General features: G+C 40.4%; 2 protein-coding genes across 3 annotated transcripts; one reads left to right on the top strand and one right to left on the bottom strand.

Moving 5' to 3' along the window:
* Nucleotides 1-528: 528 nt before the first annotated feature.
* LOC130729380 (FHA domain-containing protein FHA2) lies at nt 529-6,260 on the bottom strand. Of its 2 annotated transcripts, none has more exons than XM_057581121.1 (3): nt 5,580-6,260; nt 2,581-2,738; nt 529-940 (listed from the first exon to the last, which is right to left on the bottom strand). In XM_057581121.1, exons 1-3 carry the CDS (start codon nt 6,184-6,186, stop codon nt 731-733), a joined length of 975 nt encoding a protein of 324 aa, XP_057437104.1. In that variant the 5' UTR covers nt 6,187-6,260; the 3' UTR covers nt 529-730. The 2 variants fall into 2 exon arrangements, with proteins under 2 accessions (XP_057437104.1, XP_057437102.1); XM_057581119.1 differs by having other exon boundaries at nt 5,553-6,256.
* Nucleotides 6,261-6,924: 664 nt separating this feature from the next.
* On the top strand, nt 6,925-8,675 carry LOC130719708 (protein MAINTENANCE OF MERISTEMS-like). The gene is made up of 2 exons (XM_057570322.1): nt 6,925-8,118; nt 8,203-8,675. Exons 1-2 carry the CDS (start codon nt 7,122-7,124, stop codon nt 8,673-8,675), a joined length of 1,470 nt encoding a protein of 489 aa, XP_057426305.1. The 5' UTR covers nt 6,925-7,121.
* The last annotated feature ends 3,520 nt before the right edge of the window (nt 8,676-12,195 follow it).

Here is a 12,195-nt window from a genome sequence, read left to right as displayed (position 1 = left end):
CAACCATATGACAAGTTTTTTTTAAAGAAACATGATTCCATTAAATCAAGCAGGCATGGACGCCAGAGCATCAGAGTTAACAAAAGCTTCAAGACCCGGCGGTCCCTCCTCTATCGAAACCATATGACAAGTTAATTTTGTATTTTAGTTTTTCGGACGATGTTAGTTTTAGATTTCACTATTGTACTGCACCAAAATTAAAATTAAATTAAAAATACAAAATTGAACATATGTGTAAAATATATACTAATTAAATTCATTATTTTATCATAAATTGCTTTTGCCCCCAATTTGACAACGAATCGGAAAATTTTCCACCACTCTTTAACTCTTCAATTTCATGGATTGAACAGGCTACACAACCAATTCACTGATTTTTCAGTGAGCCGATATGGATGACACAACAAATGATTTCTTTCACTATCCGAAACTTGCGCATCGCCACAGATGTGTGTATTTTCTCATCGACAAGTTTATTTTTGTTAAAAGTTAAGGGAAAGAAGTTGAAAAAGCCATGCCAAATCTCAGTAAAGAATTCTCATGTGATCATTAGAAGTTTGAGGGGTTTAAAGCACCCTTGAGGACCCAATAACAAAAGCAACAAAAGTGTCTCTACCCAAAGAAAAAAAAGGGAAAATTTTATACAGGTTTGGTGCTTTACCAGATATCAGAATTCTGTTAAAACATGTTACTACACAAATCACTGTCAGAATATATCACTAATGATAGTTCATGAGAGAAGAGAGACAAGAGAAACAAACTCCAGGGTGACACGGCCCTTGGACCTTGTGTTGATGACAAAATGCTCAGGGTACTTCCTTAATAGCATAAGTAAGCCATACCACGGCTTCCCTTTGGATTCAGGACCAGGCCAATCCTCTGATGTGAGATATCTCCTTACCCTACTGTGATGCCAAACACTGCTGTATTGCTCCACCAACTAAACAATAACAGAAACGAAGAAGTAAGGGTTAAACGGATACGATCTTGCCAAATGTATTTTAGATGCATATAACCGTATCAGGGCAATGAGTCATTCCACCGTGAACCTTCTCTTTATGGTAACAAGTTAGTGGATGCTCCCATGTCAAGAGAAGATAAAGACATAATTCATGCATACATTTCACCTATGCAGGTTTTAAAAAAAATGAAACATACATGGAAAAGTATATAAAAGCATCAATGATTACAAAGGGTCCTGCTAGGGTGAAACACTATACTATGTGTTTCATCGGTGGACCATAAAAATAATCAGCTGTAGAAGTTCTTGAAACAAGTAATTTTTACTTTGAAGTCCTGATCATTATTTGAGGTTTTCGGTGTCAGATAATAACTTTGCAAGATCAACCCTGATCTACTCTTACATCTCCGGATTCCTATGTCACCCCAACTCCAGTGTCTGACAACACCTGCCACTCCACATTCCTACTCTAATGCTAAGGTAGTAAATTGGTCACAGTTCTCTGTCCCATATTCCATTCTCAGATTCCAATAACCAATGGGTGGCCGCCCTATGTATTATCCTGATTCTGTTTCCATAATTCTTCTACTTCTCGGTCTCTTACATAACACCATCTTTCCCTTGGACTTCCTCTTCGCATTCTCTTCCTCCACCATGCTACTCTTTTCCTCATCTTTTCCCATCTCCCCTCCATCATAGGGTTGCCATTCAGAGGAGTTTCCGCCACATACCAGATTGCAAATTTTACTAAACCGGCTAAACAGGTTGTCCACCCAACATCTTGGCCTTTATTATCATTATTTAATTATTATTATTATGTAATATTCATGCTTGCTTATCAAAAAAAAAATGTAATATTCATGCTTTACAGGTGAGTCACCCTAATCTCCACCGTTAGATTATATATTCTCTCAGAGAAACAGCTTACTGTTGCATGAAAATGGTGATATGGAAAATAAGAGCAAGTGCAATATGACTGATAATCCAGGTCACCACATGAATGGTATGCCAATGCAAAACATCATTTCTATATGCTTATGGGCTTAAGAGTTGAGACTTGAGAGTATGTTTGGAGTCTACTAAATTAGGATTGATTTGATTTAGGAATGAAAGAGTTTGCAAAGTTGTAAAATCTTGTTAGGAAATCCTTTTGTATTTAGTTGCGTACAGATAGAAATCCACTCAATTTTGGTTGGATTTTAGTGAATTGTATAATTTTAGTTTTAATTGATTGACATTTTTGCTCTTATTAAGTCATGTATGCACGGCAGTAAAGTAAATTAAAAATATAAATGAATTCAATTCATTTTTAATGTGTTCCAAACATTGAATTGAATAGTAGAACAATTCAAACCCCACTTTTTTAGTACCAAACATGAAATTTGATTTCAAAATCTAATCAGTGCAATTCAAATCAAACCAGTTCCAATATAGAATGATTCTAAACAAAACCTAAGAGGTGACTTTCATTCCGAGTCCTATAAGGTTCTACAACATATAACGTATTGCGTAGAATTTGGGTAGTAGAAACTAAAACGGATTTGAAAAAGTTTCCTTACTCTTGTAAGTTTATAGAATCACAAAAGAGCAACTTAAAACAAAAAATGGTAAGAACTGACCTCAGCATGAAGCTTCTCCATAGGCATCCACTCTCCAGGACCACAAAGATCAGAAAGGACGGTAGCTACAGATGATACTACATCCTTTTCTTCCAACTGCTGAAGCTGAAGATTATCAGCATCTCGATCTGCTCGGGATCTGCTTTCTGGCTTCTTATCTGCAGGAACCAAACCATCATAATAACATCCTCAGTTACAAACTCTGAGACTATTCATGTTGAATAGAAGTTGAATCAAACAAGCTTGTCAAATTAAAAAGTCTATTAAGTAAATGCAAAAAAGTAATATTTTGAAAACAAAGAATAATTCTAAATAAGTTGCTTAAGCCACCAATTGTAGAGATTCTATCAGTATAGAACAGCAAGACCACAAAACCCTGCAACCAATAATTGAACCAAAACTGGCAAGAATACAAAATATAACAATGAACAATAACAAACCCAAACACAACTACAAATCCATGCTGTGCATTCATTGGATAAGCAACCGAAAATGGACGGGCGAAACTCGGATGAAAACACAAGAATAACAAACAAGAACACAACTAGAAATTCATACGGTGCTTTCATTGGATAAGCAACCGAAAATGGACAGGCGAAACTCGGATGAAAACAAAAGAATAACAAGCGTCAATCAATTTGTAGAAACAGCAAATCAAACAAAGAATATAAAGCTCCAATAGATTTGAGCAAACATTCAAGCAACGGATGGTGACACGGCAACTGAACTTTTGCAGAACATGATCAAGGATGGAGCTATATGTTTAACATTTTACAACAGAGCCCTAGCCCAGGCATTTCATGCATAAAATTTGGGATGGAATTACATTTTCCTGTGGACTCACTCAGTTATAAACTCGCAAGTTCATTTTGACTAATTCTACCCGAGTCCATCAAGAAACAAGTTTTAAAGTGAGCTAACTCAGATTTCTTTATTTGGGAGTTGTAAACGTGTAAGATTATACAGGTTGACTCGATAGTTTAACAACAATTGGATCAAATGCAAAAGCATATATGTACACACACACACACACAAGTTATGCTATAATGCATGGACTTCTGAGCGACATTGGCTTGCTATTGTTTTGAGCTTCTTTCCTTTTTAAGCAGGATTCCTTATCCTCCCTTCAAAATGTAATAGTATATGCTTAAAATATGTCATGAATGAACATCAAATATCCAACTACAAGACAGCCAGGGCTAGTGCTTCTATGTCAACTGGTAGGGTGTAGCGTATCCCTCAATTTGCAATGCCCCTAGGATTAAAATATCCATGACCCCCTGAAATGGCTAACCCCAGTTATATTGTGAATGGCCTACAGACAGTTATATTTATTTCATCATTACGGCCAATACCAAGCACATCCGCAATATAGGCCTCAGAGTATTGAAAAAAGATAGCATCAACACAAGTTCAAAGTCCACATATCTAAACTGTGAAGCTCAATAATGTCTCTAAGTGGTGGGAGTGGGAACAAAGATATGATAACAGCAAAAAAACAACTGGCCCAGAAATATCGAAGATGATGCTGGAAACGTTATAGTTTCTACATCACCAGAAGTATATCCTAAACTTAATACTCCAGACTATATGTCTTGGTGAGTAATCCAAACATTAGTTAAGAGAAATAATATACAGAGTAGATAGTGCTGTTTTAATATTGTTCAGGGATGATGTTATAATCTCAGAAGCACCTTAGCCTTTTGCAATCAAAAGAAACAAAAAAAAAATATTTAAGATAATAATAATGAAAAAACCAATGCCCAGATCCTTTGATCCATTAGTCTAAATTAAACAGAATGGCCCCAAATTGCAATATCATTAAAGAATAAAAAAGAATAATTTTCTGCAGGTTCAAAAGACTCCCAAGACTAGCATGCCATCTTTAGCATCCAGTAACTAAATCATAAGAACACAGTTAGTCCTCATCATTACACGCCACACTGGAGGAGTAATGTCCTGGAAAATGGCATGACAACTTTTAATGTACCAAATTATCTAAATCTAGTCCACCGCCTTCCTTTCTAGTCTAACAACAAACCTCCCAACTGACTCAATCCTCTTCATCTTCTACAGAAAAATGAATCTCCCATGACCCTTGTAGTTACCTCAGCAATAGCAACCACAACTATAATATTAATAATAAAGAGGAATAATATGTGTAGGTAAAACCTAGCTTAAAATATTTGGTTTAGATATAGCCCAATGGTTGATCCATCTAGGTTACCCAGCCTAGCAGGACAAGGATTGGTTGTTCCCTAATCTTTGTAACATGACCACCCTAAGAAAAGGATTGCATTGTTCTAATCATATACAATCTCCTAGAAATCGTTTAAACCACTAGATCCCAGATAAACCAATCCCAAGTAATACCACTTAGAGGAACAACCCAAAATAATGGCCACCCCAAGAGATAAAAAAAACCCTCTAACCTGGGAAAACCAATCATCCTTGCACGAAACACCATTTCAAAAATCATAACAAGGACAGCATATAAGAAACAACTTACTATATCCAAGCAAACCAAAAATCTCATACATAAAGCGCTCAACAGGCTCCACATTATACTCAAACCAAATTCAAGCTGAAAAATATAAGACCTCAACTTCACACCCTCACTTGAAAAGAGAGACATACGCGCCCCCTACCACAAGATATCAAAAAACTAAAAACAAAATAAAATTTGTAACCTCCTTCAGCAAAAATTGAATAACAAGAGGGATTCACAGGGGAAGGGGAACCCCATAATTGAGTTTAATAACTATGCCCTGACAATATGGTGAGAAATGATTGAAGCTAGTAAGTATAATCTAGAATTATAAGCTCATTCCAATTTTCCTTCTCCTATAACTTCTGCTAGTTGAAAATTCACCTAAACTGACTATATCACCCAACCAAGAATGAAACATCACACAAACCAAACAGTTATGATAACAACAACATAAGCTGCTCCATGAAACAAACACACTAACCTAGAGATCCAGGAAGAGAAGTCTTGCCTGCAGAACCAACTCCACCAACATACCCATAACCTTCAAAAGCCTCCCTCCTGATCTTCTTCCCACTACTCCCACCACCAGCACTACCAACATCATCCTCATTATCATACTCCTCATCGAAATAATCCCTCCTCCCTTTCTTAACCATGGCACCGGCGCCGGCGGGGAGGTGGAAGTTGTAATGCGGCGCAAGTGGCTGATGGGGGTAGTGACGCGGAGCCGCAAGGGAGCCGCCGCCGCTGCCGCCGAGGATGCTGCGGACGGGGAGGAGGAAGTAAAACTCCTTATCCCCGATCTGGAGGAGGTCCTGGGAATCGAGCTTGACAGGAGGGTTTCCGGGGAGGTGAAGGACGCCCTCGACGAGGCAGCCGTTCTTGCCGAGAACCTCGAGGGCGAATCGGCGGCGGGCGAAGTCGTAGAAGATGCGGGCGTGGTGGCGGGAGATGTTCATGCCGCCGCCGAGGCTGGAGAGGTCGACGTCGACGGTGGATTTCTTGGAGTTGCGGCCGAGGACGATGGAGTAGGTCTGCATGTAGTACTCGAAGTCCTCTCCCTGAAGCTTCGCGAAACCCGCTTCCACGTCGCCGCCGGCGCTCGCCGTTGCCATCAGAGAATTCAATTTTTTTTTTTTCCTTTCTATCGGATTTGGGAAAGTGATGCAGGTTGTAGTCTTTGTAGATTTGGGAAGACAGGAAGGTACTGGGAGTTGGGTTTGGGGCCCCTATGGGGCTCCGCGCCCCACTTAAAGTGGAGAAATTACGGAAAAACCCCCTTTACAAGAATACGGAATATTAAATTTCGTATTCAATACGGAATATAAAGTTCCGTATTATATTACTATGTAATCGACAGGGGTTTTTTCAAAACCCATTTCAGCGCTCCAAACCATTCCCAACCCTTGCTCTGCAATCTTCGAGACCGACGCTCTCCTTGCTTCAATCATCATCTGGACAGGGTACCATCGTCTCCATCATCAACCCCATTCTCTCCATTTATTGCATTGAACCTAGAAGTAAGTAAGTTTGGATTTCAACTTGAATTCACCATTTAACTTGAAATTATGGAATCTTTCAACCCTAGGATAGTCGATTTATGCTTAAGTAGATGTTAGGTTGGCTGAAATTGTATAAATTGGTCTTTGGGGCGAGTTCCAATCATGCAATGTCGTTAATGGAGTTCTGGTTCGATACGGAACATAATATTCCGTATTCAATATGAAACTTAATGTTCCGTATTGGATATGAAACTTAATGTTCCGTATTGGATATGAAACTTAATGTTCCGTATTTTGTGTCTGTTTAGAGTTATAAACTTAATTTATAAAATGTTTTTATAAAACTTAATATAATTAGCTTAGTTTATTTATAAAACCTAATCTAATTAGCTTAGTTAATTTATAAAATGTTTTTAATTTAGTTATAAACATCGTGAATTATTTAGTGATTTTATTTAGAGATTTAATTGAGAAATTTAGTAATTGAGCGAGTATAATTTATTCAGTGAATTTATTTAGAAAATGTTTGCTCTGAATATATAGTGAGAATGAAGAACAGAAAGAGGTCTCGAGCTAGTGAGGATGCGGGGCCTACAGAGGATAGACACCGGCGATTACATGCTTCTAGCCGGCGCGGCGATCATGCTGCGACCTCTCACGCGGTTGAGGCTTCAGCTCCAGCTCCAGTTGATTCTATGCAGTCGCCCATGGTAGAGGCTTCAGCTCCAGCTCCAGTTGAGCCTACTGATCGAGTTCCTACTCCGCCGTCTCCCATGGTTGAGGTACCTCGCCATGAGTCACCAGGCGAGGAGTCATCAGGCGAGTCGTCATCCGGCGATGAGTCATCCGGCGATGAGTCATCCGGCGATGAGTCATCCGACGAGGAGTCATCCGGCGAGGAGGGGTCATATGACGAGGATAGTATTCCTCCTCCTGATGTTGATGCTGATGTCGTGCCAGAGGCACAGGGTGGCGAGGAGGACCTGATCCAGAGGTTGCCGCCGTTTCCGGGGGGGCCTGTTGATCTGTCGCTTCTCACGCATTATGCTGATCACAAGGCTCCCTGGACGTGGCATGCACTCCTACGCACAGACGAGCGGTATGTGGACCGTCGACACTTGAGGGTGGCCACAGCTGGGGGGAAGGTTTGGAACCTTGCTTGTGATGGTGATTCAGACAGTCACAGGAGGGTTCGAGAGTTGATTGAGCAGACGGGTCTTCATCAGCTACCCTGGTGCAGCTACTCGGAGACAGATGCAGGCCTCATTTTGGCCCTTGTGGAGCGATGGCATGAGGAGACTAGTAGCTTCCACATGCCGTTTGGGGAGATGACCATCACCCTGGACGACGTGTCGGCTCTTCTCCATCTCCCAATGGGGTCGAGGTTCTATACGCCTGGGATGGGGGAGAGGGACGAGTGTGCAGCGCTATGTGCTGAGTTGATGGGAGGATCTGTTGCTCGTTATCATGCTGAGTTTGATAAGAACAGGAGCCAGACTATTCGCTTTGGGGTCTTGCAGACCCTGTATGATGCTGCGTTGGAGGGTATGTCTTAATTATTACTTGATTAAATAGTATCTATTATTATTGTATTGTTATTAACTGTTAACTCAATTCATTTCATTGTAGAGCACCGATATGAGGACGCTGCACGGATTTGGCTGGTGAACCAGCTAGGCGCGACGCTCTTTGCTAGCAAGAGCGGTGGATACCACACGACCGTCTACTGGATAGGTATGTTGCAGGATCTCGGTCGAGTGTCCGAGTACGCGTGGGGCGCGATTGCGCTCGCTACGTTGTACGACCAGCTTGATCGAGCGTCCAGGAGGGGGACGGCCCAGATGGGAGGTTTCAGCTCACTCTTGCTAGGATGGGCCTACGAGTACCTTTCTGATCGCGTCATTATCCGGAGGGCGGATCCGGAGTACTCGCAGGACCAGCCTAGGGCGCGGCGGTGGGTTATGTCCCGGGTCGGGCATGCAGGCCTCGATGAGAGGCGAGTCATGCTCGATGAGCTGACGGTGGATGACATTATATGGACCCCGATGAGAGGTTTCGTCTATCAACGCTTCCCTAACACATGGCCAACCTTCCTCACCTGATGGTAGTCCCAGTAATGCAACAATGACTCTATAGCCACAGTTACCATCGTCCTCAACATTCTGAACTGTGTGTATATATGGGTGGAAAAAGGATGGAAAATGACCCATGAAATAGCTTGTATCAGACTTCTTAACACGCTTCTTCTTCTTTGGTGGTTGCGAAGCCTTCTTTGCCTCTTTGATCTCCCTATCAACATGCTCAAAACCTGAAGGATCACGAGTCAAGGATCCTATTGCTTTAACCTTGGGTGGTTTTCTTTCGTTCGCCTTAAGAGTGCGCTTGGACCTTATCTGAACCTCAGGAGTACAAAGTGAACTGCTTTCAGGACAATAGATAGCTTGAAGCTTCCTCCTTACCATACTCTGCCCTCCAGTATCCAAAGAACTGAAATAATGTGTCAATGCCTCAACTTCTGGTTGCATATCTCCATGGTTCATGCCGCAAATATGGTTGCTGATAGTATCTGCAACAGGTTCAGGTACATGCTCCCAACTCAGTCTCTTCCAGAATGAATGAATTGACTCATATGGAATTCTTTCATAACCTGCAAGTTCACAAAAGTGTCACTTTCAATAACAAATAGAAATAATTGACAAGAGAGTGGTTGACCGGTGACCTGCAAGTTCACAACCGCAAGGTAGTCCATGAGTCTCTCTCAACAAGCAATCGCATCCGCCGTAGGACTTCATTCTTATATGTTCATCGTCGATGAGCTGCAGGCATTTGTTTGACACAAATCCTCTAATATTTGTGTAAAATGGGAACATGAAAATGTGATCAATTCTGTGAATACTGCGCTCAAACGATGCTAATATTTCAGTATGTCGATTACATGTCAAACTATGCGACGCATCCCAAGAAGTGGCTAGGTCACCCTTGCAATCCCGCAACATCTTCTTCAAACTGGCATGTGCACCCTCAGCCCTGCAAACAACAAACAGATATCTTATTAACTCTCCAATGTAAACAATCTATCAAATGAAAAACATATAACAAGGCATAAATTAAGCTCATATAATTTTTGTACCTGTTACTTGTTGTTGTTCCAAAGTGCATCACATGATTTGTCCATGCCTTGACAAATTTTTCCTTGTGGACCAACCATGTAGTAGAACAATAGGAGGTAAAGTTGTTGTATTTGTCCTTGCACATATTAAACAATTGCATCCATTGAACTTCAAATTCTTCAACTGTTGCAGCATCCACCACCTCTCCCCACTTCCCCATAACCAATTCAGCAAAATCATCTGTACCAACATAGAGTTTGCACTTTGCCAAAACACACTTGTTGATGTGCCACAAGCATAATAAATGGCTGGTGTTGGGAAGGCTTTGCTTAGCAGCACTCAATAAGGCAAGATCCCTGTCAGTAACAATCACCTTAGGCAACATGGCTTGATCAGCTAATAGAGACTTCATACACTCTAGTGCCCAAACGTAGTCATCTGTGCCCTCATTAACAATGTAGCAAAAGGCTATGGAGTATGTCTTATCTGTGGAAGTCAGTCCAACAATCTCAAGCAATGGAATTTTATATTTGTTTGTCTTGTATGTGCAATCCATAATCACTACATATGGAAATGTGTTGAACAGTTTGATAGCATTTGGATGAGCCCAAAATACATCCCTAATGACTTCCGATCCAGGCTCATGTCTTTCAAAGTGGACGTACTTGTCACCGTCCAACTTCTTCAACAAGTGTTGCATTTCTGTCAATGACCCGCGGAGGGATTTTCTTAACCTCTTGCAAGCACCATAAATCTGAGATATGGTAGTCAAGTTTAAAGGATTGTTTTCCTTCAAAGTCAACAGCATCTTTCTCGGTGGAACCCAACTCTTTGACATTTTTTCCACTTGCTCCTTCTCTTCGGAATTTAGACGACCAACAAAATTGTGGCCAAGTAGTGACCTAGCTGGTTCATGGTTGTGTGTACCTTCCATCACCTTTAGCCGCCAATCTCTATCTATGCCATTGTTCATAGGTCGTCCTTTTAGTCTAAAAGGACATTCTGTCTTTTGTGTTCTCGTTCCTTCAACAAGGTCAGGGTCTCTGTAGGGAACATACTTACCATGCTTCTCGCACCCCAACATGACATAAGCTTTTCTGCTTCCATTCCCACCGCTATCTGACTTTGTGATCAACACAACATATCCATTTTCAATCGCAATTCCATGAACCCAATTGATAAGATCATCACGGGTAGGGAAAATCTGTTCAATGATGCATACCCAACACACAAACAAGGCATAAACAAGGGTGATCAAGACATAATAAGAATTGATATATTACACTTTCAAAACAATGCAAAAATCTGTTCAAAGAATACCTGATCAGTTGTAAATAAATGCGAGACATCTATACTTATACACGGGGGTACAAATGCTGGTGGTGGCACCTCTTCAGGTTGAGCATTGTTCAATCCAACTTCAATCAATTGGGATTCATGAAATAAAAATGATTCTGTCATCCCTGGAAGAGAATACGGAACTTTATTATCCATATTGCATACGGAACTTTATAATTCGTATTGAATACGGAAATTTATAATTCGTATTGAATACGGTATATTAATTTTCGTATAGACTCCGAAACTTTATATTCCGTATTTTAACACATCTCAGAATTCAGAAAATCATCATTCTAACTACTTAATCTACTTAATCTAACTACTTAATCTAACAACTTCAACTACTTAAACTAACAACATACAACAAACAACTAACAACACTTACCTCAAATGCTATCTTTTTGCATCCAATGATGGAGAGCTTGCCAATGAAGGAGTTGGTGGTGGTGGTAGGAAGAATGGAAGTGAGGATGAAAGTGAGGTAGGAGAGGGTGAGAGAGAGGGTGGTCTGGAGGCATTGAGGGGGTTAAGGGGGCTGGTGAGGGGTTGGTGACGGAGGAGTAATGGTGGAGGGGTTGGTGGAGGGAGGAGTAATGGTGGAAAAGGTGATGACTGTCAGAGTTATAATACGGAATTTTAACTTCCGTATTCTATTTTATTGAATACGGAAGTTTAAGTTCCGTAGGGCATTTATGGGTTAAAAAAAAAGAGGTGGGGCGCGGAGCCCCATAGGGGGGCCCCAAACCCAACTCCCGAAGGTACTGCTTATTGCTTAATCAAAGCTATTGAAATAATAGTGATTAAAATTTAAAAATATAGTAGGATTTAATTTATTTATATATAAGATAATGGTTGTGTAAACTTTATTTACACGAAGAGTTTCGTTAATGCATATCCATTAAATTTTTTATATGTTACAAATGAACAATGATGGTTATTAAAATGAGTGTTCAATTTTATCTGTAAAAGTGTAAGCGTCACGCAAGTTAGTTCATAGAATCGTAGAAGAAGAAATACTTTTACAATCATTAATTATGTCAAATATCGGTCAAGTTATTTTCTATAATGACTAACTTGACCGACGTAGGGTTTTAACGTTCATCTTTCAAAAAAAAAATAATGTGCACTTAGGGGTTGTTTTTCAGAAAATTTGGAGGTTGTGGGTGGCAGG

This window comes from Lotus japonicus, chromosome 1, assembly GCF_012489685.1.
Source record: "Lotus japonicus ecotype B-129 chromosome 1, LjGifu_v1.2".
Lineage (NCBI taxonomy): Eukaryota > Viridiplantae > Streptophyta > Magnoliopsida > Fabales > Fabaceae > Lotus > Lotus japonicus.
This window is presented reverse-complemented; position numbering and strand designations above follow the sequence as displayed.